General features: G+C 43.8%; 1 protein-coding gene across 1 annotated transcript; it reads right to left on the minus strand.

Annotated features, from left to right (window-relative positions):
- LOC138968728 (alpha-amylase-like) lies at positions 1-27,374 on the minus strand. Its single transcript, XM_070341360.1, has 12 exons — positions 27,222-27,374; positions 24,665-24,810; positions 24,028-24,173; positions 22,837-23,017; positions 22,036-22,222; positions 20,793-20,923; positions 19,984-20,238; positions 19,136-19,352; positions 18,167-18,295; positions 2,397-2,504; positions 1,990-2,221; positions 1-969 (listed from the first exon to the last, which is right to left on the minus strand). Exons 1-12 carry the CDS (start codon positions 27,247-27,249, stop codon positions 732-734), a joined length of 1,998 nt encoding a protein of 665 aa, XP_070197461.1. The 5' UTR covers positions 27,250-27,374; the 3' UTR covers positions 1-731.

Consider the following 27,374-nt stretch of genomic DNA (forward strand, 5'->3'; position numbering starts at 1 on the left):
TTATTTTTCTTCCCTTTTATTCCTTGCCTGATGCGTATCACCCGCTGAACGAAACATGGATTGGTTCTTACACAAGCACTTCAGACATAACAGAAAATAAAACTACAGAAGAATACTTAGAATGCACACATTTAAGAAGTTTTAAAGGTAGGGCTATATTTTGAGAACAAATTCACTTAACTTCAAACTTGACTTCAAAATATACAGAAAGATCAGATCTAAAAGACTATATATCGAGCATCAACAATTGATAGCGGCAGCTGTTTTGGACGCACGAGAACCGTTCCACTTAAACCTTAGTCAAATTTTGGCTGAAAATTACGTTCAGTATAAGTTAGTAGACGCAAATTAGCATCTTAAAAAAAGCAACAAAAAGGCATAAGTATGAGATTCAAATCCAATTTCAAAGAACCCGGTTTCCTAGCAAAAGGTAGCAATATTCAATTGACCTAACAAGTAACTGAAACTAGTTCACCTAGTAAATGAACGTAATGCGGTTAATCAAACCTAACTTTCTTTTGCAGACCAATCAAAACCTGGCGAAGATTCAGATCTAATGTTAAAGACCCCTGCTTCTTAGGAAAGTTACGACTTAAAACCCGGCTTAACAAAACCAGTATACTAAAATCAGGCCACCAAGACCGTTAACTTCATCCGGTTATCGAATCCAGTTTCCAACAGACAATCCGGTTTATCGAATCCAGTTTCAAACAGACATAGCAGAAACGGGTTTACAATTCGCGGATTTCGCAGCGTCCCTCGTCGTAGTAGAAGACGTTGAGGGCGCCACACTTGGCGATGTGGTTGGTAGAGCTAATGGGGAAGGGTTCTGCCCCCTGGCACTGGTTGTTGTGGATGGGATGTTCCCAGCCACGCGCGTCGCTCGTGAAGGCCTTGACCTCGAAGAGTCCGTCCTCCGTCTTGCTGCAGTCCATGTCCATGTCCAGCATCCAGTAGTGAGGGCCGAAGCTGCACAGTTACATAAACGTATCGCAATCTTTAAGCTCAAGGTGGATTGGTACCAGATTCATTTGGATCGTCTATATACTTGTATATGCAACTGAGCAATGTTTAACTTTAGTCAGCCAAACATTTGCGTCTCCCACCTTATGAGGATGAAAGTCGGTTATTCGTTTCAATGCTTGTTATTCTCTCAGGTGCCAGGAGAATGGTTCCGGATAACTCTCACTTACTCTATTCCACATGTCGTAAGCATTCAGAGCGCTTACTTCCCTTTGTTTATCAGGTTTCCCACATCAGTTTGCGAAGCTTCAAATCAAAAGATACATGAATACAGATACACAGTGGTTGTTTGTAGTACTGCCAGTTTGTCTTTACATTTTTAGCCAGCTTCGACTAGCGTTGCTGCAAGCATACACGGAGATATTAGATTGGAATCTGAAACATGTAGCTTGCAACTAAATTGACACGCTAAACGTTGCTTGTTGGAAGCAAATATTCACTTTGTGTGTGTGTGTTGTTTGGTTGTATGACAACACAGCCAAGGGGAATGTTTTTAAGGCCGCCATGACAGTTTTCAAAATGGCCGCCGACGCAATCAAATTGCCAGTCGCTTAAAACGTCATGTCCCCTCTCCTACCATTACCATCAAGGTGCCCCCCTCCCCTCTTTCTCTCTTTCTTGCAACTCACGTGTTGAGAGGGTGGAAGCGTCTCTCGTCAGAGGCGTCATTGATGGTCCAGAGGCCGGGGGAGCCCTGTGGCTGCCAGTCGATGAACACTCCCTGAGCTCTCTCTCTCTACCCCCCCCCCTCCATCTCTCTCTCTCTCTTTCTCGCAACTCACGTGTTGAGAGGGTGGAAGAGTCTCTCGTCAGAGGCGTCATTGGTGGTCCAGAGGCCGGGGGAGCCCTGTAGCTGCCAGTCACTGAACACTCCCTGAGCTCTCTCTCTCTCTCCCCCCCCCACCCACCTCTCTCTCTCTCTTTCTCTCTCTTTCTCTCTCTCTCTCTCTCTTTCTCGCAACTCACGTGTTGAGAGGGTGAAAGCGTCTCTCGTCAGAGGCGTCATTGGTGGTCCAGAGGCCTGGGGAGCCCTGTGGCTGCCAGTCACGGAAGACTCCCTGCCCAGCCTCCTTGCCGTACCAGTCCAGGTGCTTGTCTCCGGCTCTCCAGGCGTCGTAGGCGTCAGAGATGTTGAGGTTCTCGTGGCGAACGTCGATAGGGATGGAGCAGTCGCTCGTCTCAGCGTCAGTCGTGCAGCCTTGAGGCGGGAGAAAGGTATGTAGTTTTGTCAAACAAATTTTGAAGAAATGTTTAAAAAAAAATTGAAATACTCAGCCGAGCAGCGTTATTTTTTGGTTTCCTTTATAATATGCGCGTTCCGTATAGAACTTTCGCCATATAAATACTCTTATTGTTATTAATATTATTATTACCTTCTCTCAGACTGTGGTCCACGCCACCTCTGAAGAAGACGTATTCACCGGGACGAGTGATTGTTTGCATCAGAACCACGGTCCTCTGGTAGTTGTTCTCTGGGGCCTCTGTTTTTTAGAGAATAAACAAACTTTAAAATGTCTCAAAAGTTTAAACAAACATACCAAATTTGCAGATTACTGTTTTAATAGCTGTTTCTGTGTGTGTGTGTGTGTGTGTGTGTGTGTGTGTGTGTGTGTGTGTGTGTGTGTGTGTATGTGCGTGTGTGCGTGTGTGTGCGTGCGTGTGCGTGTGTGTGTGTGTGTGTGTGTGTGTTTGTGTGTGTGAGTGTGTGCGTGTGTGTGTGTGTGTGTGTGTGTGTGTGTGTGTGGTCATGAACTGAGGTTTGGAGTCATGTATTCAACATAACTTTCAATTCATAATCTAAAATAAAAGAAACAATGCACTATAACTTTAATCTAAGATATTACTAGGTAAATTTAAGTAATAGTACCATTACAAAACCAAATGTAGGTAAACCACACAAATACATGAAAAACATCGGAACCTTCTTGATTCTGGGCGCAAATACATATATATACCCTCAACTATCAACCACGAAGCAACCAGATTCACAAAGACACAACACAGAAGAAGCACGATAACACAGATGAATGTGACATGAACGAATAACGAATAATGATATATTTTATATGATGTCTGTGTCAGGGAATGATTAGATGGCCGCTTGCGTAGCTGGAACTTTGAATAAAACAGAAAAAAGACATTGATGTCAGCAGTACATTTGCCGTAGTAACATTACTGATAACTGGATCTGGGGCATACTATTTTGTTGAATTAGAGCTCAGAAAACAACACAACTGTTTGACTAAATTGATAGGCTCCTCCCAAAAAATAATCACGTCACCGACCCCACTACACACATTGCTTTGAATTGGTTAATTTTGTATTATAAGACACCAAGACTGTTACTTGACCGAATTTAAGAAATTGAACGGAGTAGTAAGGAAGAGGTATGCCTCACCCCTCGGCGCAGCGCGCAGCCGCGCAGCCGTATTTTGATAGAAGGTTATAGGTTAAGGTGCCTGTGTTTAAGTAGTGATAAGGAGATATTGCGCATAAACGGTTTATTGCGTTTTATATTTTGTCATGTGATTTCATGTGCCTGTACCTGTTGCTCGGTACTAATGACCACTCCAGCTGGGGTAAGCACCAATAAAAAGCAGTAATTCCCCCATTTTCTCCGCGCTTCGCGGAGCCCTCTCTCTTTAATAGCTATGTAGTTTGGTCCCCTGTCAGGGGAGGTGTCAGGATAAGGTAATAAAAATGGTATCCCTACTCTTTGCGGAGCCCCTTCGCCGATAAAACCACCAGAGGTGGCCAGCGGGTAGAGAAGTTTAATAGGAGGTGGTTTGCCTACCCCTTAGATTAGTGCTAGACAAATGGTGTGGGGTGGGTGTGGAAGTTAGCTCGACTGATGAGAGGGATGGGAGCTGATGTACACATATAACAAAAGTTTTAACAAGTAGACTCAGATTGTTGTTTTTTATGTGGGTGTTATAAACATCGGAGGTACATTTTACACCGAACACGAGTTGTTCTACAGTCAGTCATACATAATGTTAGGTTAGAGACTGATCACGTCTGAGCATTGCACCACAGAGATGCAAGACCTTAACATGTTAGAACTTGTTGATTGGTCAGCACTAAAAATAGAAACGGTTGTTCTACGTACAAGGTTTTGATAGGTACACCAGATAAGATAGGTATTATTTTGTTTTTGATATTTATTTTCTTCGTTGTTGCGGTGTTTAATTTTTTTAAATTTTGTTGTTGATAGACTATGTAAGCGGTAGGGGTATATGTGTGGTGGGAATAAAATGCAAACACACACACACACACACACACACACACACACACACACCCCTCCGATCACACACACACACATACACACACACACACACACACACACACACACACATGCGCGCGCGTTTACACAAGTACTTCCAAACAAGAAGGTAAAAAAGTCAGACGTAAAGAGTAACAAAACAATACATAAAACTGCTCACGGTAGCATTCAAGAGTTATACAGACACATAGTTATTAACTTTTCCAATATGATCATTTTATTATAAAAGTGACAGCAGTCTTTTGAATATTAAAAATATTAAAAAAAATTAACATTTTGCATACACATACATTAAAAAAAAAAATAAAAAAAAAAAAAAAAAAATCCAAATCATGATTGTCAATTTAAAGGAACGAGGTGGTCCCCGGATTAGTTGTCAACTTCATAACCACTTCTTGGTGTCACAGGAAGAGGATTTACGGTTGTGACAGGACAGTAAGCTGGACATGTGGAATACAGGGGTCGCTGTAGCTGCTGAGGGTATTCCTCGCTTTGTGTCGAAGCCGTGGCTGTGGTTGATGGTGTTGAACAGTAGTAGTCTGACAGCGGACACTCTGTGTGATTTTTCGGATGTTTTTTCTCCTGCTTCTCCTCTGTGGGTGACAGAGAAGATACCTGTTGGTGGTAGTCTTCTTTGAGTTTTTTCTGCACTCTAAGCAGTTTCTGAAGCTTTTTCAAGTCCAGGGTGACTCCTCTTTGGGTGGGGACAACACGCCCACCTTTGGTGCGGGTGGGAACAGCATAGTGGCGAATATGGATTTTTACAGCCCCTCTCCACGTTTTTACTGAGGCAAAAAGGCTTCCACCTAGCGGGTAGAGTGTAGCCGGCTGTGGTGGCTGCTTCATGGTTCCTGAAGGCATGGTCGACTCCGCAAAAAAATCCTCTGTAGTGGTCTTTTTACATCCGTCCTGTCTTATATACACACTCGCGGTTCATGTACATCTTGTTTATTCTGGTTTCAACGGGTCCACACTGGTGTAGCCTAAGGTCACGTGGGATGCTATGCCGTTTTTCATTCTGTTGCATCACTCACAGAGCAGTTGTTCAGTCACATGAGTGATAACCCTTTTTCGAAACGCTGTCGTTTCTGTCCACTTCCACACAACAACTCGCAAACACCACCAGGAGACCCCGTCTGGATGTGTCTTGGGTAATGCTACATTCCAACGACTAAGAATTTTGTCTCGATTTAGGTGTTCCCAGATTTTATCTGCGACGGTTCTAATGGCGTCAACAGTCCAACGTGTTGAATAGTCTTTTTCTTCTCTCTTTTTTTCTTCAAGGCGTTTGCAAACATCGCGTTTTAACTCACTAACAAACATCAAGAACAAACTGTTTCGCAGGTGATCTTTAACTTTGAGAATACCAGCCTCCAATTCTTCCAACATCTGCTCTAAAGAGGGACTGGCCGTCTCCATCATGACTTTTTTTGTTTTGTGTACCTCTCTTTTCTTACTAGCACTCTTCTAACCCTCTCTCTACTTTGGTGGGTACGAGATGAAAGTGGTGGTGATGATTCCGCCCCTTCTTCTTATATAGACACATACACACACAAGACACACCCAATAAAAGGAATAAAACAGTTTACAGACCTAAACAAAAGACGATGCACGCGACCTCAGTTTCTTCTTAGCTGTTGGACCAAAAACCATACTCTTCGATCATTACTCCAAAGTCTGTTGGGAGAAAACACACGAAGCGTTCGAAATAAACTGGCTCCGCGGCTTTTCATCAAAACATAGTACAATACATACAAGCCACAGGCTGAACTCGTCAAGTCTTGCAAAAGACGTGGGTTGTACACGTGGGCTGAACTGTGTTTCAGCATAAAGTTTTCAATGGCGGGGTGCACGGGTGGTAAACCAAAACTATCAAAATATTCCGCTTGTCCCAGTCCATCAAACCAGACACACACCCAGTGTTCTCCCGGTCCTGTACTGCGATCTGTATTGATGACAAAAGCGCTTGGGCGTCGCGTATTCACCTGTCGTGGGAGTCTGTCTCTGGGAAACACACCTCGAAACACACGTCGGGTATGAATGTCTCTCCCCAACACTCGGCTAATGTCTTTGCTGTTCATAGTGCAAAATCAGTCAGGACCTGGCGAGAGCGATCAATCTCGATCATGCTGTCCATTTCACCATACACAATCACCATCACAGGCGCTGGAAGGGCTTGGTTGAACTTCAGCTCCAGACGCAGGGCACCGCTTTTCACCAGTTCAAACTGATCTCCATCCAGAAGACTGGGACTCAGGTCAAAACTGTAGATAGCATACCCCAACTCAAAATCACGCAGCTCCATGTAAGATCCCGCATCTCTGTTGGCGAGACCCGTAGACGTCATGAGACTGAAGAATGACCTCACATACTGGTGTTGTTCAAAGTTCGGTGTCAGGGGTTTGCCGGGAATCTGTTTCCCGTCTAGGTACAGGCTGAGAAAGGACAATCCTTGTGTCTTGAAGTGGTAGGGATTGCGTGAGGCTTGTCCGTTGAAAGCAGCGCTGTCCACCAAGCCAATCACCAGGCGGTTGGGTGTCTGACTCAGAAACAAGTTGTCCTGCACAGCACTGAGGTTGCCTGTGGGAATGGAGAAAGTCTTTACCACGACCCTTTTCAAAGGATACTTGGCCGTGCCTTTTTCCAGTGCTTTGGCGTGAGCGAGGCTCACAGCAGGGTTCAACTTGACTTTGCGAACAAACAGGGAGGCATGTGTAATGACACTGCGGAAACCCTGAAAGGGGTCAGGAGACATCAGGTGGAAGATGTTCTTGGAAGGAATGAGTCTGATCTTCACGTCCACGCCGTTCATCATGTAGCGTTCCTGGTGCATGATGTCAGCATGAAGTCGCCCCATCATGTCTGCCTCTCTGCTCCGCATGGTTTGCTCACGCCGTACCTTCAAACCCCAGTTGTCATCCCCTGCTGTATCATCCAGGTGGTTGGAGCTATCTCGGTAATACATGGCACTGGTGAGGTGACTTTTCTTGGCTTCTCGTCCATAGTTGAGGGTGGCTTCAATGTAGGCACGGTAGGGGTAGGTGTTCTCTGAATTGGTCACCAAGGTATCATTGAGACTGATATCCACCTGGGAAAACAGGCTGTGCAACCAGTAGTTGACAGGAGCCACAGGGGAGTCAGCCTCCAAGTTTGTTCCGTCTGCTTTGGTGATTTTAGCTCGCACATGGAGATACGTGTTGCTTAGATCCAGGTACTCGGATGTAGCACCACTGATGGTAAACTCAATAGGGGCTCCTGGGGCCAGAGTAGCCAGAGGATGATACTCTACAAACATTCCCTCCTGCACAGCTGTCTGTGTTGGGGGTACAGAAAACAAATCCAATCCAGTATGTACACTTTCACATGACTGAGGGTGGGCAAGGGCCATGATGCTTATCCAAAAATATCGGCTGCTGTCGCCCTCCTTCTCTTCTTCTTCTGTCTCCCAGTCTGACCTTGGCGGTGTGGTGTAGATGATTTTATACGTTTCCTTGCAGGTTCTCCAGGCGGCGCGGCTGTTGTGCCTGTCACTCGACCCACGGCTTGGTGAAACAATCGCTTCCCTGCATTGCTAGCTCTCTGCTGTAGTGACGACTTAACACTACGCCCAGACAGCACATCCTGAGCCACCTGCATACCTGTCCTAGCCCCCTCTTTCAGCAGAGCTTTTCCACCACTTCTCAAAAGAGGCACAAGGGCTCGACCAATACCCCCTAAGAGATTGCCAATACCATGACCTCTGTAGTTTCTTCCTCCTACAAACACGGGGAGACCGTGGCCGACCTGGCTGCAGTAATAATCTTCATAGAGTTTTCCACTGCCCTGAAAAGGGGTTAGACGAACCATCTTCTACAAATGGTCGGTGCGTCTACGACGAAAATGAAGCGTCACGACCGTCTTCCCTTGCTCAAATGCGATAGGTTTTCCCGTGTCCGTTGTTAAAAGCATTTCCACCGTGTTGAACTGACATCGAGTCAGTGGCATGTAATGGGGTTTTTCAAACATATGATGAACGACTTCTTCAGTCTTCTTTTTAATCGGCACCGTCCGCAACAATGGGACTAATGTGTCTCCGACCACTCTTTCGCGCACCAAATCGCAGTACACGTATATTGCGTGAAAATCTTGATGTAAGTCCATCATAGCCTTACCGTCAAAGTGACCAGGGCCTATGATGCTTTGTTGGGTGACATCTGTTTTCAAAATTCTCATCAACTCGGGGCTCATCCACAGCGAGATATTTTTGAGTAATTTAACACGTACTTTTTTTGCTGCTTTGGTGTAATAAAACCTTACATAGTGCGTAAGACTTACATCAACCAAGAGCTGGTTTAGTGAGTCTATAAAAAAAGCAGGTGAATCATACAACCCCTCTGGTAAAACTAGAGTATCACAAGAAATAACAACACCTAATGGGACACAAATTCGAAACTGACACGTGTCTTTTTCCACATTTACATACGAGTTGTTAAACTGAATCTCAGCCAACCCACACTCGTAGTCGGTGCCCAGGTCAATTGTTTGAGGTAGTTTTGTGTAGTAGTGACTCGCGTTGTTGTCAGGGTAGTGCTGCAAGGAGCTGTTGCTGGGGAGTGTCAGGTAGAACATGATGAGTGAAGACGTTGTTACTGTACCAAGGGTGGATCAATGGAAGGATTAGGAAGCACGTAGCCGAGACAACTTCCCAGTAGGGCCACCCACAAGTTATCCGGTCCGCGACCGGTTGTCAGATTGAACAGAGACACTCCAATCACCACATAAATAAGGAGCATCTGACAAAGGAAGACAATCTCGCTCCGAGGGACACGATGTCCAAATACACGCCACAGCTTGGATGTTCTTGGTCGCTTAACAACACTGTCTGGTTCATCCAGAGGCGTATTAATCTTCTGAGTTTTCTCCATCAGAACCACTGAAGCTAGTCCGTGTAGGGGGTCAGTGCCGTCTGTGGAATCCAAGAATTGAATGACGGGTCATAGCCGAACCATTTGACTAAATACTCTTTCTGTTTGCCTTTTCCAGGGCGTTGTTCCAAAACAGCTTCAATGCGGTATATTTCTTTCTCCCCCACTTTCTGCAGTTCCTGTTCATAAAAAGTCCCCAACAGTTCTTCTCCGTGATCATCTTTCAGCACATAGGTCACGGGTGTGGTTGTCTTGACTTGACTGATGGTAAAGAGTTCCTCTGTCCAAGAAGGCATATAACCTTTTTTAAAGACTCTTCTCGTCTTGCTGATTCGCACACGGTCTCCTATATTCAGTTTAGGTGGTTTGGAGAGAGTTGGACCACCATACAACCGTTGCCACACTTCCTCCTGATTAGCGATGGTTACGTCAGCAGGAGCTTTCTTAATACTGCGGTGGTAGGAATGATTGTAACCACGCACCAGCTTAGCCAAGACTTCCACATACCTCACTGAACTTGTTCTGGTGAAATACCTCCACAGTTTGTCTTTCAAGGTACGGTTGAAGCGCTCCGCCATTGAGGCTTTAATGTCATCATTTTCTGTCACAAAAAAGTGTACCTTTGTTTTGTCCAAAAAATCCTGGAACACCTTGTTTTTAAATTCGCTACCCTTATCTGTTTGTAGTCTCAGGGGTTGACGACCTCGGACAAAAATGCTTTTGAAGGCTGTCACCAGAGAGGCCCCTGTTTTGTCCTTCAAAGGCACCACCCACGCGTGTTTGCTCAGCACATCAATACATGTGAGTAGGTAGGTAAACCCGTCATTGTCTTTTCTCAGCGCTCTAACATCAATCAAATCTGCTTGCCACTGATGATCTATGCCACCCACGATGATACGACGACGAGTAAACTTTCGCCGCACAGGTTTGTGTAGTGTATAGGTGTCTTGAAATGTCAACCACTTTTCAACTTGTTTTTGTTCTTGTCTGGTGGTTCTTCTCAAAGCTTCCACTCCACCCAAACTTCCAGGGAGTTGACTTCCATAATATCGACGTCGCAGCTTCTCAGCGACTTTTTTCTTTTTCACTGGCATTCTGCTCAAGAATAAGATAGCCACGTCTTCTTCTTGGGCGCTGGAGAAGGAAATGATACTCTTTCTGCAGAAGGAGATGCTGAGGAAGGACTCACAATTCTTCTTCTTCTTCTTTTTGTCCTGGTGGATGGTCTTCCTCTATCACCCCCCTCGCTGTGCATCCACTCCCATCGCCCTGTGTGACCAATGAGTTCACGAGGGATATTAACCGCTTTTAAACCTCTTGCAAACACTTCCCACCCTTGAGGATCAGGTGCATTTTTACGGTAACGAAGAGCATCATTCACCAGATCAGCCATGTTGGTTCCTGCTACTGTCTGTCCCTGGTACACGAGCTGTCCTTGTTCATTCCACTTGATGTCAGAACTGTCCTTGGTTATATCCAAAAGCAACTGAGCCTTCTTCTTCAAGGTTTTTGGGACACTCTCCAACACTCGTTTTTCTACCCTAGATAGGTCCTGAGGTTTCTCGACCTCATTTAGTTCTGTCAAAGGTTGTTTTGAGGGTTGTGCTATCTCCACTCTTCCAAGAGGTTTGTTTTTATATTCTTCAACACGCTTAAGAAACCGCCACAAGACTTGTTGGTAGGAGTCTGCTTTTTCATGTTTGTCCACATCCTTCTTGTCTAAAATACCCCGCATCACTTGATCCATGTCCTTCAAACTTTGTGAGGTGGCATCAGGTACTGGAGGTCCACCTGCAGAGTCCCGCAAAGAAGCCAACACACGTGGCTCAATCAAAATCATCTTTTTGGTATGGTCCATCGTATCAGAGACCCAGGTTCCCGAGCAAACCAGATACAATGCCTAGCACAGGATTCAAAAGAGCCTGAAGAAAACCGCCTTTCTGTAGGATTTGCTTTCGATGTTTGACAGATGTTGTTTTTTTGGCTAAGACCCGTAGGTTCTGTTTGTGTCGAGACAACCGTTTCTTCTGTGCGGGCGTCAGCTGCACATGGCCTTTTAAGATGTTCAGGGAGCACTCGCACAACGCATGGATCAAATCTGGAGAAGCTCCTTTCAATACGGCCTTAATCACGGCAGGCTTAGCCCCACACAACAATCGCAACATGGGTACATTTCTCTTCAGGCGTGCAGACATGGTTATTTTTGAAGGTACACTACAGGGTGCTCTGGTGGGAAAAGTTTTGTCCTCAGACGAAGATGATCGGGTGTCTCTTGTCGCAAGTCAAACAGCAAATAACCGTGAGGCATAGAAGTCGCATTTTTAAATGCCTCTTGGACATACTTTAGCTTCCCAGGGTACATCTGCTTGGCCAGATGGTTGATCTGTGAAGCATCCCGTGGGTTTTTAAACACCACCAGGTAGTGACTGTTCAAACTGATCGTCCTCTGCTCTTTGTTTTTTTCCGAACAGGTTCTGTACAATATACATTACACTCAGATTCCGATGATGACTTTCTTTGGTGAATAGTTGTGTGACCTTGTCGTTTGTCTCACTCATCAAATCATCAATGATGACCAGTCGCCTTTTGACCCCTGTCCACTGTTCCACGTCGGGTAAACCCTCCACAAACGTCACATGTCTCATCTCATTGTAACCAGACTGCCACGCCCCATAACACCAAATCAATTCCTCTGGAGGGGGTGTCATCATATCTTGTAAGTAATTCAAATATTGTTTGACAAAATGAGTCTTCCCACTCCCTGTGGGACCGGCAATCACACAGGTAAAAGGATGTTTCCACCTTGGATCCATTTTCACATACTAAACTAAGATCCTATCCTTATCTTTATTTATTAATTTAAAAAAACCAAACATCTACTTTAAATTTTATATTCAAAACTAACTCACACACACACACACACACACACACACACACACACACACACACACACACACACATACACACACACACACACACACACACACATTCACACTTTCTCTGCGCTTCGCGGAGCCCTCTCTCTTTAATAGCTATGTAGTTTGGTGCCCTGTCAGGGGGGGTGTCAGAGTAAGGAAATTAAACGGTATCCCTGCGCTTCGCGGAGCCCCCTCTCCGGTAAACCTCCAGAGGGGGTCATTGGGTGCTTACGCCTGAGTTATTGCACCACAGAGACGCAAGACCTAAACATGTTAGAACTTGTTGATTGGTCAGCACCTAAAAATAGAAACGCGTAGTTAGAATACGGCGGTGATGCGGGCAAAGAGGGGTATAAATAAACTTCTTCTGGGGCTAACTCTTGAGTGTCTCTTCGACTTTACAAGTGGGTGGTGGTGAACAAAAACAACTATGGCGACCAACAGCAGCAGCAGCAGTGACGCTAACACAACACCACAACCGGCCTCAACAGATTTGGTAAGTTGATTTTGTTTTTGTAAAGATAAAAAAATAAAGGTAGAGTGTTACTTTTTTCTCAGACATAGCTTTTTAGAAAAAAAAAGTTTTTATGTAAGATGTTTTTTGATATTGTTTTTTTTGTAGCTCAGACATAGTTCTTTTTTTTTATTACAGCGTAACCAATGCCCGCACTGTGGACAGGTTTTTACACAGACCAAAAACCTTAACGCTCATGTTAACGAAGTCCATAACAAAGCCAGACCTTTTCTCTGTGCTATGTGCGGCAAGTCGTTCAGCAGAAAATACGACCTTGCTCGGCATGAAAAAACCAAAAACTGCCAAGATGTTGCGAGTCGGACACCTCCACCACCAGCGTCGACAGTCGCTGGGTCCAAAAGAAAAAGTTCGTCTTCACAGGAAGCCCCTTCCCCCAAAAAGGGATTAAACAAACGAGCACTAGAAAAAGAAAAAATCAAAAAGTTACCTTCTGAAGAAAGACAAATGTACGAAAAGCATTGGAATTCTGTTAAAACACATAAGCGGCCTGGTAAACTTCAGTCAACCTATACCATTCTCTGGAACCCTTGTTCTGATTTCCCTGATTGGGACGAGTCGCTTCTTGATCTGTTCCATGAACAAAACAAGCGCTTCAAAATCAATTTTTCTCACTCTTTTCTTCTCAAAAACAAAGAGTCGGGTGACTTGTCTTTCTTTCATGCCTCAGTCAATAACCACTCTGTCTTACAACGACCGCGCCTGATCAACTCAAAGCAGGACTTTCTTTCTTTTCTCGATGAAATCAGTGACCGTGACATTCTAGAACAAGTTAGACTCGAACGCCCAAACTCTCGGTATTCTGTTCACAGCATCATGTCTTCCAGTTTCTATGTCACGCCTTTGTCTGACTTTCCTATCGGATGTGCCTGTGGTAGTCTACCTGACTACATCACAAACACACCGTTCTTGTACAAACTCCAAAAAGATGAGAATCATCATTTTCCTTATACTGACGGTCTGTGTCTCTTTCGCTGTCTTGCTTTGCACAAAGGAGCCTCGACTCATTCTTTGCAAAACCCCACAAAAACCTTGTTCAAACAGTGGGCCGGACATTTCCCCCCTGTCCACTTTCCGGGGGTCACTTTGTTTCAACTTGAGTCGATTGAATCTGAGTTTAAGGTGAACATAGATGTGTTTGAGTTTGATGAGAGCCAAACACCCGTCTGTCTTGTTCCTCTGCGTCGTAGCGCTTACAAACATTCTGGCGTTATGCGCCTCTTGCGTTACAAAGACCATTTCATGTACATTTTAGACATTGATAAACTCGGTCATGCGTTGGCTTGTTCCAAATGCGGGAAACTCTGGTCGTCTTTGTTTAAAATGAATCGACATGAACAGACTTGTCAGGGTGAGGGTTCAAAAGAAACGTTGAAAGGCGGGGTTTACTCACCACCCCAAAACATTTTTCAACAGTTACAAAACCACGGTGTTCAGGTAGCCACAGATTTTGTTTTTCCCTACAGAGCGACGTTTGATTTTGAGGTGTTTTTTGACACAGATAACTTGCCACAGACAAAATCGGCTGAGTCTAACTGTACACAGTATACAGCAAAACATATTCCTCTTTCTGTTTCTGTATGCAGTAATGTTCCCCATTTCACAGAACCAACCTGTTTTGTGAGTAAAGGTGACTCTCAAGAACTAGTGGATAGCATGGTTAACTACCTAGAACGTATCTCTGAAGCCTCCTGCGCCCTTCTTTGTGAAGAATTTAAAGATGTGTTTGACCAGTTGACTGAGATCGAAGAGACACAACAACAAGAGACAGATAGCCTCAACATCCCCGTAGAAAGACTCAGACAGAAATTATATGAGTATTTACAAGAACTGCCTGTCGTAGGTTTCAATTCTTCTCGCTACGATCTGAATGTGATCAAACCTTTTCTCATTGAAAAGTTTGTCAAAGACAAAACAGCCCATAACGATCTTCCAAAAGACGAAAGTCAAACAGACCCTGTTTTTGAACCAGATGGTTTTGATACCGTGTGTGAAGAAGAAGAAGAAGAAGAAGAAGAAGAAGAAGAAGAAAAAGAAGACAAAGAAGTCAAAACAGAGGGAAAAAAGAAGGCCCCTAAAAGACCCCCTTTCAAGTTTGTTGTTAAACGAAACAACCAGTATATGTGTCTTTGTACAGACAAACTTCGGTTTCTCGACATCAACAATTTTCTTGCGCCAGGTTTTAGTTATTCCAAGTACCTCAAGGCGTTCGGTGTCGAAGAGGAAAAGGGTTTTTTCTGCTATGAATACGTCACTAGTCTAAGTACACTAGATGAAAGAGAACTCCCACCCCATGCAGCTTTTTTTAGTAAGCTCAAAAACTCAAATATTTCTGATACAGAGTACGCTTTTTGTCAGCGTGTGTGGACTGAAAACAAAATGATGACTTTGAAGGATTTTTTGGTGTGGTACAACAACCTAGATACAGGGCCGTTTCTGGTTGCTTTGCAGCATCAGATTAGTATGTACGCTAGTCTGCGAGTTGATTTGCTGAAAGACGGTATTTCTGTCCCCGGTGTGACACTGAAGTATCTGTTTGACACGTTGTCTTCAGATACCTACTTTTCACTTTTTAACGAAAAACAAAAAGACGTTCACGCACTTTTGCGAAAGAACATTGTCGGGGGTCCGTCTATTGTCTTTCACAGATACCACGAAAAAGACAAAACATACATTCGTGGTAAACAAGACAAGCCGGTACAGTCTGTTCAGGGATTTGATGCAAATGCGCTGTATTTAGCTGCACTCATGCAAGACATGCCCACAGAGCACCCTGTCATTCGTAGAAAAGAAAACGCTTTTAAAGCGGAAAAAACAGATCCCTACGGTCAGCTAGCTCGGGAATGGTTGGAGTGGGTCATGGCATCAAAACAGATCCATCTCCAACATAAGTTTAACGCGAAAGAGAAGGCCCTTGGTCGAAAAAAGATTAGGGTTGATGGATGGGATGCCGCAAATCAAATTTGCTATCAGTTTCACGGATGTTTGTTCCACGGGCATGACTGTTCTGTGACCGCCGGTAAAACGTCTAACCCTGTCACCGGAAAAACACTAGTTGAACTCAGAGAACATACAACCAACATCACCAAATACCTACGTGAGGAAGTGGGTGTGACTGTCGTCGAAAAATGGGAGTGTGAATGGCACGCAGACAAAAAACAAAACACCTCCATTCAGACTTTTCTACAAGGTCGTTTTCCGACACTTAAACCCTTCCGGCATCCTTCTACCATCACAGATCAAACTGTCTTAGACGCGGTGCAAAACAAAACTTTGTTCGGGTTGGTACAGTGTGATATTTATGTACCTGATCATCTAAAAGAACATTTCAGTGAAATGCAGCCTATTTTCAAAAATGAGTCTGTCAGCCGAGAACAGATCGGGGATTTTATGAAAGACTACGCTGAAAAACACAAGCTCTTATCTCAACCACGCCGCACACTTGTTGGGAGTTATCACGGTGAACAAATTCTGCTAGCCACACCCCTCTTGTTTTGGTACGTGCAGCACGGGTTGGTTGTTAAAAACATCACGCTGATCGTGGAGTATCAACCCAAAACCTGTTTCCGTCAGTTTGGTGACAGCGTTTCAAACGCAAGACGAGCAGGGGACCAAGACCCATCAAAAGCTATCTTAGCTGAAACTTTCAAACTGCTCGGTAACTCAGCCTACGGGAAAACCTTAACTAACGTGGCCAACCATCGTGATATTCATTACGTTTTGTCTGATGAGGCCTCAAAACTGATCAACAATGGTCGTTTTCAAAAACTAACAGAAGTAACAGATTCTGTCACTGAAGTAGAGATGGCTAAAAAAAAAATCAACTGGTCACTCCCCTCTCAGATTGGTTACTTTGTTTACCAGTACGCTAAACTACGCATGTTGGAGTTTCATTTTGATTTTCTAGATAAGTTTGTGTCCAGAGCCGACTACCAGCTTTTGGAAATGGATACAGATTCTCTGTACATGGCGCTTAGCGCTTCAACGTTAGAAGAGGTAGTTCGTCCTGAACTACGAGAGCAGTTTTACCAAGTGTATAACCAATGGTTCCCTGCACAAGCCTGTGACCAACACGAGGCAGCCTTCCAAAACACCCGTTTAGCTAACGCCCCATGGGACCCGACTCTCTGTCAGGCCTGTACAGCGCGTGTCCACTATGACAAACGAACACCCGGTCTCTTTAAAACCGAATACCAAGGAAATGCGTTTATTGGTTTGTGTTCTAAAACCTACTTTTGCGAGGGAGACAGTGGAAGTAAATTTAGTTCAAAAGGTTTGAACAAAAACCAAAACAAACTGACAAAAGAGTCTTACCAACAGGTGCTTCTAACGCAAGAAAGTGGTGGTGGTACAAACACTGGTTTCAAGACAGACGGAAAGTCTATGTTCACCTATTCCCAAACCAGAAAGTCACTCTCGTTTTTCTACATCAAGCGTGTGATCGCTTCTGATGGGGTTTCAACCCTGCCTACACCCGTCTAACGGGTCTCTTTCTTTTTTTGACTGTGATACCCCTCTAATGGGTCTCTTTCTTTTTTTGACTGTGATACCGCCGCCTGTGATATGGTTAACATTCCAATGCCAAACAACTTTGTCGTTTTTGTAAATAAATTTGATAAGACATGTTTTGCTTCTGTAAATAATGCTCGTATTGTTTAATCCCAAAAACCCCCAATGTGGCTTTGACATACCTTGTCAAAACGGTCCCAAGCCCGTGAAAACACAGAGGGAGGGTCAATTACTGAATTTTATTGGTGCTTACCCCAGCTGGAGTGGTCATTAGTACCGAGCAACAGGTACAGGCACATGAAATCACATGACAAAATATAAAACGCAATAAACCGTTTATGCGCAATATCTCCTTATCACTACTTAAACACAGGCACCTTAACCTATAACCTTCTATCAAAATACGGCTGCGCGGCTGCGCGCTGCGCCGAGGGGTGAGGCATACCTCTTCCCTACTACTGAACGGGAATAAATTAAGATGCGTAGACACAACTTTTGGTGTGTATTTTGTAACACGATAAAAATGTTTACTTTATTTTGTTAATGTTAAAACCCAAAAGTATTTTGCCTGATGAAGACGTATTACTAGTTACAGACGTATCCGTCGAAAGGGTTCTTATTCGTATTTTTATTGTTGGTGTTTTTGGTGAGTACATTTTGGTGAGTACATTTTGGTGAGTGCATTTTGGTGAGTACATTTTGGGGAGTACATTTTGTGGAGTACATTTTGATGAGTACATTTTGGGGAGTACATTTTGGGGAGTACATTTCGGGGAGTACATTTTGGTGAGTACATTTTGGTGAGTACATTTTGGTGAGTACATTTTGGGGAGTACATTTTGGGGAGTACATTTTGGGGAGTACATTTTGGGGAGTACATTTTCATTGTTATCTTGTCCTTGTTCTTCTCCCCTGTAGTCTCTTGTTCCTATTGTGTATTTTGTGTTTGATTTTCAACTAACATTTCAACCTTCCTGTGAAAATGAAGACAACTTACGGGTGTCGACAATGGCGAGGATGGGGTTGAAGTTGTCGGACATGTTGAGGTGAGCGCGGCCCTGTTGGTCCACCAGCACCTTGTAGGAACAGTTGAAGATCACCTCACAGTACTCGCCGGGGGCCAGGTCTGAAGCACGAGATACGATATGATAAGATAAGATAAGATAAGATAAGATAAGATAAGATAAGATAAGATAAGATAAGATAAGATCATGGGGGGGGGGGGGGGGGGGGGGGGGGACGCCATCAACAACGCCATCAACGCTAGAATCAATGCAATTTCTAAAAAGAAAAAAAACACTAAAACAAACACCCATCTCGGTAAGGAAATCTGTTTTCTAATGACGACAAGAGGACCTTGTTGAAGAAGTGATAAAAGCAGTTACACAAGGGGACGCTATCCATGTCGGTCAAAAATACACTCACGGCTGGACAGCGTTCTGCTCTCCCTTTTCATTTCGTGTCTAAAGTTAACTGAACCGATTTCGAACTAGCTCCATCAGCTTTAACGTTCAACTGCTCTGAACAAGACCATTGAAGTTGTGCGTATAGGTCAGGGTGAAGAACGCAGTGTGCGCCTTGCTGAAGGCCTAGAAAGCCTTTTTTTGTGTGTGCATAATGCTAATTAATTAATTAGTGTGTTTTTATTTCCTTCTTTTTCCCATTCTACAAATCCCATTACCCTTTCCAAATACGTTGTACTCGTCCGCCAAATCAAATACTGCATTGCTTTTAAGAGCACGTTTATAAACTGAGCTCCATTTATCTAATTAATTGTATACGTCTTTGTTATTTGCAGTTATCTGAATAAAATTGTTTGAACCAATTGATTCATTTCTTAACAAGCTTCATTGGCTCAAAGTCGTATTGGTCCCCCACCCCCCTCATAGTTTTTCTTTCTGTTCATTTGATTATGTCATTATGCCAATCTAAACACTCAAAAGCTTATTTTTTTTAACATGCTCACTGGTCTGCACGAGCCCCTTGAAGTTCTGCTTGGAAGTCATGGCGAAGAACCCGGTGCGGCCTCTGCTGAAGGCGACGAAGTCCTGGGTGGCGGTGAAGTGGTTGAGGTCCTTGTCCTTGACCGCCGTGTGGAAGGGAATGAGGTCAAAGATGGCGCGCCACCTGTGCTCGCACACCCAGCCGTTCTGGCACCACCCGTCACGGTCAATGCCCACATCCTGTGACAAACATGGTAGGCCTATATAAGATAAGATTAAGATAAGATAAGATTTTTTATATAGTCCATGAGGGTAACCTCACAGAAATTCGGGCTGCTTTCTCCCTGGGGAAAGCGAGCTGCCATACAGTATACGGCGCTACCCATTTTTTTTTTCCTGCATGCGTGTGTTCATGTTTCCAAGCCCTGAGACTTAATGCCGTGTGAGATGGAATTTTTTTACACTTTATTTCAAGTCACACGGGTATTTGGTGGACATTTTTATCTATGCCTATACAATTTTGCCAGGAAAGACCCTTTTGTCAATCGTGGGATCTTTAACGTGCACACCCCAATATATTATATATATATGTTGGTATTATATATGTTACAGTAAATTCACAAAGCCAAGACATTCATTTCACACAATCTTTGAAAATTTCTGTAAATTTGTAAGTTTCCTGTTTCATTCAGGGATTTTACGACCGTCCTAAAAAAATGTCAGGGGTTTTGTAAACGTTCTTGTATGCAACACGCATGCAAGAATGCACAATTTGTTGTAAACGAAGAATGTATCAAATGTGTCGGGTGGCAAGAGAAAGTTGCATAATTCTTTAACAATAAAGAATAATCTACTGACTTAAGACTCTCACCAGAGTGGAGTAGCCGGGACTCATGGGGGGACCCTGACTGATTTCGCTAAACTCGTAGCTACTCATCACGCGAACCGTCCCGTAACCAAAGGCCAAGGTGAAGGCCGTTGCCATGGTGTACTCGCGCGGAGTGCGATGGGTCAAGGTCCCAGGCACGAAGCGCTGGGTGGCGTAATTGTCGACAAAGACCAGAGCCTGCTCGGTGAAGACCATGTCCCGGGTGTAATCCACGATGTCAGCCAGCTTGCGGAAATCCTACGGAGAGTGAAGTACAAAATGTGAAAGTTATGAAGTTTAAGAACGTGCTTTGTACAGTGAGAGACCTGATTTGTAAATAGTTTTAAGCATGGAGCTTGGCATGTGAACCAAGAAAGGACAGAAATTTGCATCGGTCATGAATAGACAGACAGACAGCCAGACCTGAAAAATACACACGTTCACCACCCCACCACCCCACACACACACATACTCACATGTTTAAACACACGCACGTCCACTCAAAACAGGAACAAAAGACAAATTTCACACCCACACCCACACATCGATCACCACCTACAACACGCACGTCAACAACCCTTCCAAAACCTTCACCATCCAAATCTTCACACACACACACACACACACACACACACACACACACACACACACACACACACACACACACACACATACACACAACCATCACCTCTGACCACACGCACGTACATCATCAACCCCACCAAAAACTCAACCATCCACACCTCCCACCCCTACCCATCCCCCCCACATAGACGGGCCCCTCATCCCCACCTAAACACACGTACACACACCTGCATCCCCTCGGCCAGTTTCTGTCCAAAGCGGTACTCGCTGACCATGCCCAGTCCGTTGTACTCCAAGGCCGTCACTGGACCCTCGCCCATATCGTACACCTCCAGCATCAACAGGGGTCTCACGCCGCCTGAAATTGGGATGGTTATTTTTTTTAACTGCCAGTCAACCGAATGAAAGGAGGCTTCTGTCTACTATATAATTATGCTTCTTGTTTCAGGCGCGCAAGGGGGTAGCGGGGGGTGGGGGAGGGGTGGTGGTGTTGTGGAGGGTTGGGAGGAGGGTCGGAAGGGGAGGGGTGGAGGGGGTGGTGTAGAAGGGGTTGGCGGTAGGGCACCCCTCAGATTGGCAGACTCTGCACCGTGCGGGGCCGTGCCGTTAGGAACGATAATAAGTGAAGGGCTGTGTGAAGTGTGGAACATACATGATGTTCGTGGTACTCTTACTCTTTTCAGTTGTGTCTGTCTGTATGTCTGTTTTGACAGTCCTTCCCCTGTACATTTACTTTACTTTACTTTATTTGGTGTTTAACGTCGTTTTCAACCACGAAGGTTATATCGCGAACGGGGGAAGGGGGGAGATGGGATAGAGCCACTAATCAAAGCACTAATCAAAAATTTGCTCCAGGGGCTTGCAACGTAGTACAATATATTACCTTACTGGGAGAATGCAAGTTTCCAGTACAAAGGACTTAACATTTCTTACATACTGCTTGACTAAAATCTTTACAAAAATTGACTATATTCTATACAAGAAACACATAACAAGGGTAAAAGGAGAAACAGAATCCGTTAGTCGCCTCTTATGACATGCTGGGGAGCATCGGGTAAATTCTTCCCCCTAACCCGCGGGGGGTTTCCCATGTATACGATTCGGCTCGCCACCTCAATTCTGTCCGGGGTTCTTGGGACCGTACCGCCTGAAAAAACGAATCTACACACTTAACACTATGTGAACTTATCATCCCTCATCTAAAGTTTACGTATTACCAATTATGAAGTAATTTGCTGAACACATGTAGAAGTTATTAACATTTTTGTCGGTGACACTATTATTTTTTTTTTATTTTTTTTATTTTTTTTGGGGGGGGGGGGGGTCAGGAATGAAGGTGTGAGGGGTAGGCGTTCGGGGTGGAAGCGTTCGGGGTGGAGGGAGGGGGGTTTGTGGAGAGGAGGGTGGGGAGTGGAGGGGGTTGTGTAGAGGGGGTGGCGGTAGGGCACCCGGCCTGAGATTGACACTTACTGGGCAGACTCTGCACACTGCTGAAGATGGCGGAGAGGTCAGAGGGCGACATGTAGTTGGCGGCGTTGACACTGAATCCAACCACTCCCACCTCCACCAGCTGGTCCAGGTAATCCGTCATCATCTCGCGCACGTTCTCGCGGGACTGGTCGAGATCTGTCATGCCGTGCACGGGGCAGTTGCGCGCCTGGAACAAGAAGCATAATCATACAGTACGAGAAGCACCCTTTTAAGAATTAAAAAAAACACAAAAACAAACAAGAATGGTAGGTTATTAGCCTTCCCCCGAATGCGTCGTATGCTGCCAGAATGGCGGGGTAAAAACGGTCATACACGTACACATTCACTCCTGCAACAACAAAAACACATGATCGAGTGAACGTGGGAGTTTCAGCCCATGATCGAAGAAAAAGAAGAAGGTAGGTTATTTGAACGTTTGAATTTATGACAAAACAAAACGTTACATTTACGAAACATTACGAAACAAATTTATAAAACGTTAACTTTGGAACGTCAGCAGTTTATCTGTTTTTGGATCAGCCCTTTTACAACTTACCGATTTAAGACTTACATCCCTTTAGGACCAAGCTTTTTTAGATGCTGTGTTCAGAATGTTTTTGAATTATATTAATTTTCATTTGAAATGAATGTCTGTAAATTAACATCTATTTGATATAAGTGTCTGTAAACTAACCTTCATTTGAAATGAATGTCTTTAAATAAACCTGCACTTGAAATGAATGTCTCTGAATTAACCTGCATTTAAAACAAATACCTGGATCGGCTTATCTTTTCATTTACCTTCTGTGCCTCGGTGTATGCAGTGCTGTTAGCTCCACACAGCGTGACGTTGTTGAAATCATTTTCGTCATAAGGCACAGCTGGGAAGGACAGCGTGGTGGCGTCATAGGAACTTCCGGCGTTGCCTTGACCCGAAGACGTCATGGCAGCCATGTTGTTCAGAACCACTTCCGCGATGACCCTGATGGACATAGACATAACGAGGAATTGTATTTTTAACGCAATTTGGTGCTTTTCACAACATCATGATTTACACTTTTATCTTTAGGCAACAAAAAAAGGCTGTTTACGGTATCCCGACCGACCCTATTTTTTTTTCGCGCGACCCTAGACTTTCTTTTGGCATTTGGGGAAAAAAAAAAAAAAAAAGTCTTTGTTTTTTTGGCAAAATAACTTACAAATATGGGGTTTTTTGGGGAAAAAAAACCAATAAAAATAAAATCCCGACCTACCGACCCTATTGTTTTTGCCTATGTTACCGTAAACAGACTATTTTTTTGTTTGGCCTTAGAGTTCAACTGTTTAGATCTGAAGAAAAACTCAACACATCAGACTTCCATAACGACAACAAAAGAGAAAACAAGGATTAACCATCCTTTGCTTCTCCTCCTCTGTTTACTGAGCATGCCAACATTTGTCTTACAAGATAATACATTGTCCTATGGCGCATATCTCTTGGTCAGATTCATTATCTATTACAGTCTAAAACTCAGCATTAACTACAGGACAATAAGGTACATTTATTTTCCTTTCTTGTATGATTGCGTTATTCTTTTGGTTTAAACACAGGTTTATTCAATTTTAGTGTCAAGACATACAATATAGGACACAGGGGATCCGAACTCAAGCACAACGCTTATATTAAGTTATTCTTATACGTTCTTCTTTTCATATTCAGTGTCAGGGTTGTTATTTTACTTGCATGACAGATTTTGTAATGCATTTTTCATCTCTTGCGTTTTTGGATTCCCAAATTTCAAAACGCTGGCAATAAATTTGAATCAGAAAGTTTAATAAATAGTGAATACATTTAGAAAGGGAAAATCACACAAATAGGCTAGAACAGATGTATGTCAAAAGGACAGGTTAAAAAAACCAGGTCAAGCCTGGAGAAAAAAAACTTTCAAAATAAAGTTCTGGGTTCTGATTTGTGAGTGTGAACAAGCCCTCACTAGATTTTGCTTTGCTTACTTGATTCCAGCGTCATTGCATCTGCTGACCATTTGCTGGAACTGTTCCAGGGTTCCAGACCTGCTGTTGAGGACGTAACTGACAGGCTGGTAGCGCTCCCACCACGGTCTGTTGGGCAGCACTGCATGCTCCGTTGGAGGAGACACCTGTCAACAAGAGGTAGGGATTTAGGATCATCAGCATCATAATTTTTTTTGTCATCGTCAGTTTTATCGTGGTGATCTGAATCATCGTCGGCGATTGTGACATTTGCTCTCTGTAGTTGTTTGAGTTCTCTTTGTTGTTGTTATTGTCCTCTTTGAAGTTGCCGTCATCGTCGTCCTCCTCTTTCTCTTCTAATAAATCTCGGGGGAGGGGGGGGGGGGGTCCGCACAACTCTGTTTTTCCGTACTAACAAATATTGTTTTTATAAAGAAGCCCTTTATGTACGCACGGTGTGTGTATGTGCTTGAGTGATTGTTGGCAGTTTTAGTCTAAATCCGATACATTGTCGAGTTTTGTATCATGAGCACACGTGCAAGCATAGCATTGTTAGCTTCGTAATTCTTCAGTCCACCCTTAAATAAATAATGAGACCTATTCACATCTATGTTTCTTTGACTGCAAAAAAAACTTGGGTCACGACTCATGGGCTGACCTGAACAGCGCAGTATCCCTTGGGGCCCAGGAAGGCCTGACACTCTGCGGCCACGTCGGTCCACTTCCACTCAAACAGCTGGACAATCACTGACCGCTCGCCACACTCGGGGACGCGCAGACCGGCCACTGCGGCCACCACTGCACCTGTACACAGGTGAGATTTACATTAATAAATGGCAAGATGGTAAAGATGTCTATCAAAGAAAGAAGGGAGAGTAATGACAGAAGGAAAATGGAAAAGAGAAAATAATGAAAAACAAAAACAGAATAAAACAGTTTCCGGGATGACCGCCTCGCAAAATTTAGAAAAACAAAGAATGAATGAATGATAAAAGGAAGGAAGGACGGAAGGAAGTAAGGAAGGATGAATGAATGGAAGGAAGGAAGGAAGGAAGAAAGGAAGAAAGGAAGAAAGGAAAGAAGGAAGAAAGAAAGGAAAGAAGGAAGGATTGAGAGAAGGAAGGAGAGGAATCAATAAACAAATCACTTAGTCAATCACGTGAAAGGAGCCAAACTGAAAGTCACAAAACAGGCATACGAATTTACATAAGGCATGAGATCCATGTATATCGGCATTCTGATCAGTCATCGCTCAACGGCTATCGCCAGTTATCTCTCTGACCGGACGCTACAGTCCTACGCGAATCTATCAAAATAAGAATACAGAGTTTTATCCCCCCCTCTGCTTCTTTCTCTCTGTAAACTTGTAGGGCTAGTTATTTTTCGGTAACTTACCCAACAACCAAAATCACTTACCCAACAACGGGCCTGAATCCTCGATAGTTCATGGGTAGAGACTGTACACATTGTGGATCTACTTTTTGCGACTCAAAAGTTCAGAACACTCTAATGTACAAAATATACATTTCTGGAGCAAACAATACAACCATACCGTATTTAAACCAGCAACTACAGACTTGAACACATGAATCTCCATATAAAATCCATGAGTTTGGTTGTTTTCTGAATTCAGATCTGCCGTGCACAATCGTTTATCGCTAGCAAGATTCCAAGGAAAAGTAACTCTCATACTTTGTCTAGCGACACGAGTAGTTCCCCTTCCAGATTTCGGCTGCACCGACAAGACTGCAATCCGACGGTCAGTTTTCAACAATATTTCATTTTATAAACAGATCACACGCAATCAATTGCAAAAGTTTAATCAACGTAAAGAACATGCAGCGGTTTCATACACTATTTTGCCCCAGAAAACTAAACTTCATACAGTTTTTAACGTTGGAACACGGGTGTAAAACTTCGTCTGCTAGTCACATTCGAAGAAAGAACATTTCCTGAGCGATACCAAAACATGAACAGAACACACACTATCTGCCTTTACCGCCACAGCAGAATGACAACATAACTGTGTACTTGATTTTAGTTCAAAACATGGAAACTGACAAGAAGTGTTAACAAAATTGAATGATTTGCACGGAACTATACAACCGCGCATTAATCGATCGCCTGCGCAGGTAGACTGGTTGGGTGAATATGATTCGATCAAACTTTCGCACAAAAACTCCTCTTTTCTTTGAATAACTGAAGAAAGGAGGGATAAAGAGGTTACATACCTCGTCTCAGTGATTATCAAAAATAATGGTCTCAGTTCGCGGTCATGAAAAAGCTCGCTGAAGCTCGCATTTTTCATGATCCGCTAACTTCGACCATTATTTTTGATAATCACTGAGACTCGGCATGTAACCTCTACTTATCTCCCATATGTTTTTCGCGAGCACTAATCTAAATTTGAGATCAGTGTTCGCGAGACGAACATGATTGCAGATTGGCCGACTTCGACAGTGATCTCCGGTCTGTTCTTCACAGTTATGATAAAGACATCGTTCTAAGGTCAAAACAAGTCGAAATGTTGGGACTGCTGCCGGAAGGAGACCGTAATATATGGTTTCATCACTGTCAACTGGTTACAGATAAAATCGTCTGCTCCAGTGAGCGCCAAAACCAAACGGTTGATTCTTTCTTTATTTATTTGGTGTTTAACGTCGTTTTCAATCACGAAGGTTATATCGCGACGGAAACGGTTGATTATCACGTGACACTTTTGCCATATTTAGAGTTGTTTGCACGGTAAATACAGCCGCGAAAAATAGCTCGCTTGAAACTTTCTTACATATCAATTCCTTTTTAATTTAATAATTACAAAACACCATGAAAAATCATTATCGACGATCGCGAATCTGCTTATATCAATAATACATGACAAAAAGCTCTAAATATGTTAAGACAAGGAAACTCAAGGCATCCTGTCAGGGAGAGAATGAGCCGAACTCATTTTGACCTGAGGTCAGGATGGTATATCGGCTGCTCTTCCTGTGAAGAGTTAACAAACTTATTTGCCGGCTTAAGAAAGTAAAATTCAACGTGAATCAAGCTCCGTTCCGAAACTCCTTGTCTGTCTGTCTGTCTGTCTGTCTGTCTCTCTCTCTCTCTCTCTCTCTCTCTCTCTCTCTCTCTCTCTCTCTCTCTCTCTCTCTCTCTCTCTCTCTCTCTCTCAAATTAAATCAAATCAAGAAGGAAAAGCCAACAGCAAAACTCACACAGAAGGAACGCTGAACGGAACGCCATGGTTGGACAGGAACAGAAGAGCTGCGTGACAGTCTTCACCAAGACCCGATGCTAATGGTAATGAGTCTCAGTCAGCCCAGCCATTTATAGTCCTCTCTGTTGTCATCGAATTTCAGGCGATCACG

Source organism: Littorina saxatilis, linkage group LG6, assembly GCF_037325665.1.
Source record: "Littorina saxatilis isolate snail1 linkage group LG6, US_GU_Lsax_2.0, whole genome shotgun sequence".
NCBI classification, from domain to species: Eukaryota; Metazoa; Mollusca; class Gastropoda; order Littorinimorpha; family Littorinidae; genus Littorina; species Littorina saxatilis.

Coding starts and splice junctions, on each gene's coding strand:
- LOC138968728 (XM_070341360.1), bottom strand. CDS start 27,249: ATGGCGTTCCGTTCAGCGTTCCTTCTGT. Junction 19,353..19,983: donor GTCCCGGCTACTCCACTCTG/GTGAGAGTCTTA, acceptor TGTTTGTCACAG/GATGTGGGCATTGACCGTGA. Junction 2,222..2,396: donor GGACCACAGTCTGAGAGAAG/GTAATAATAATA, acceptor TCCCGCCTCAAG/GCTGCACGACTGACGCTGAG.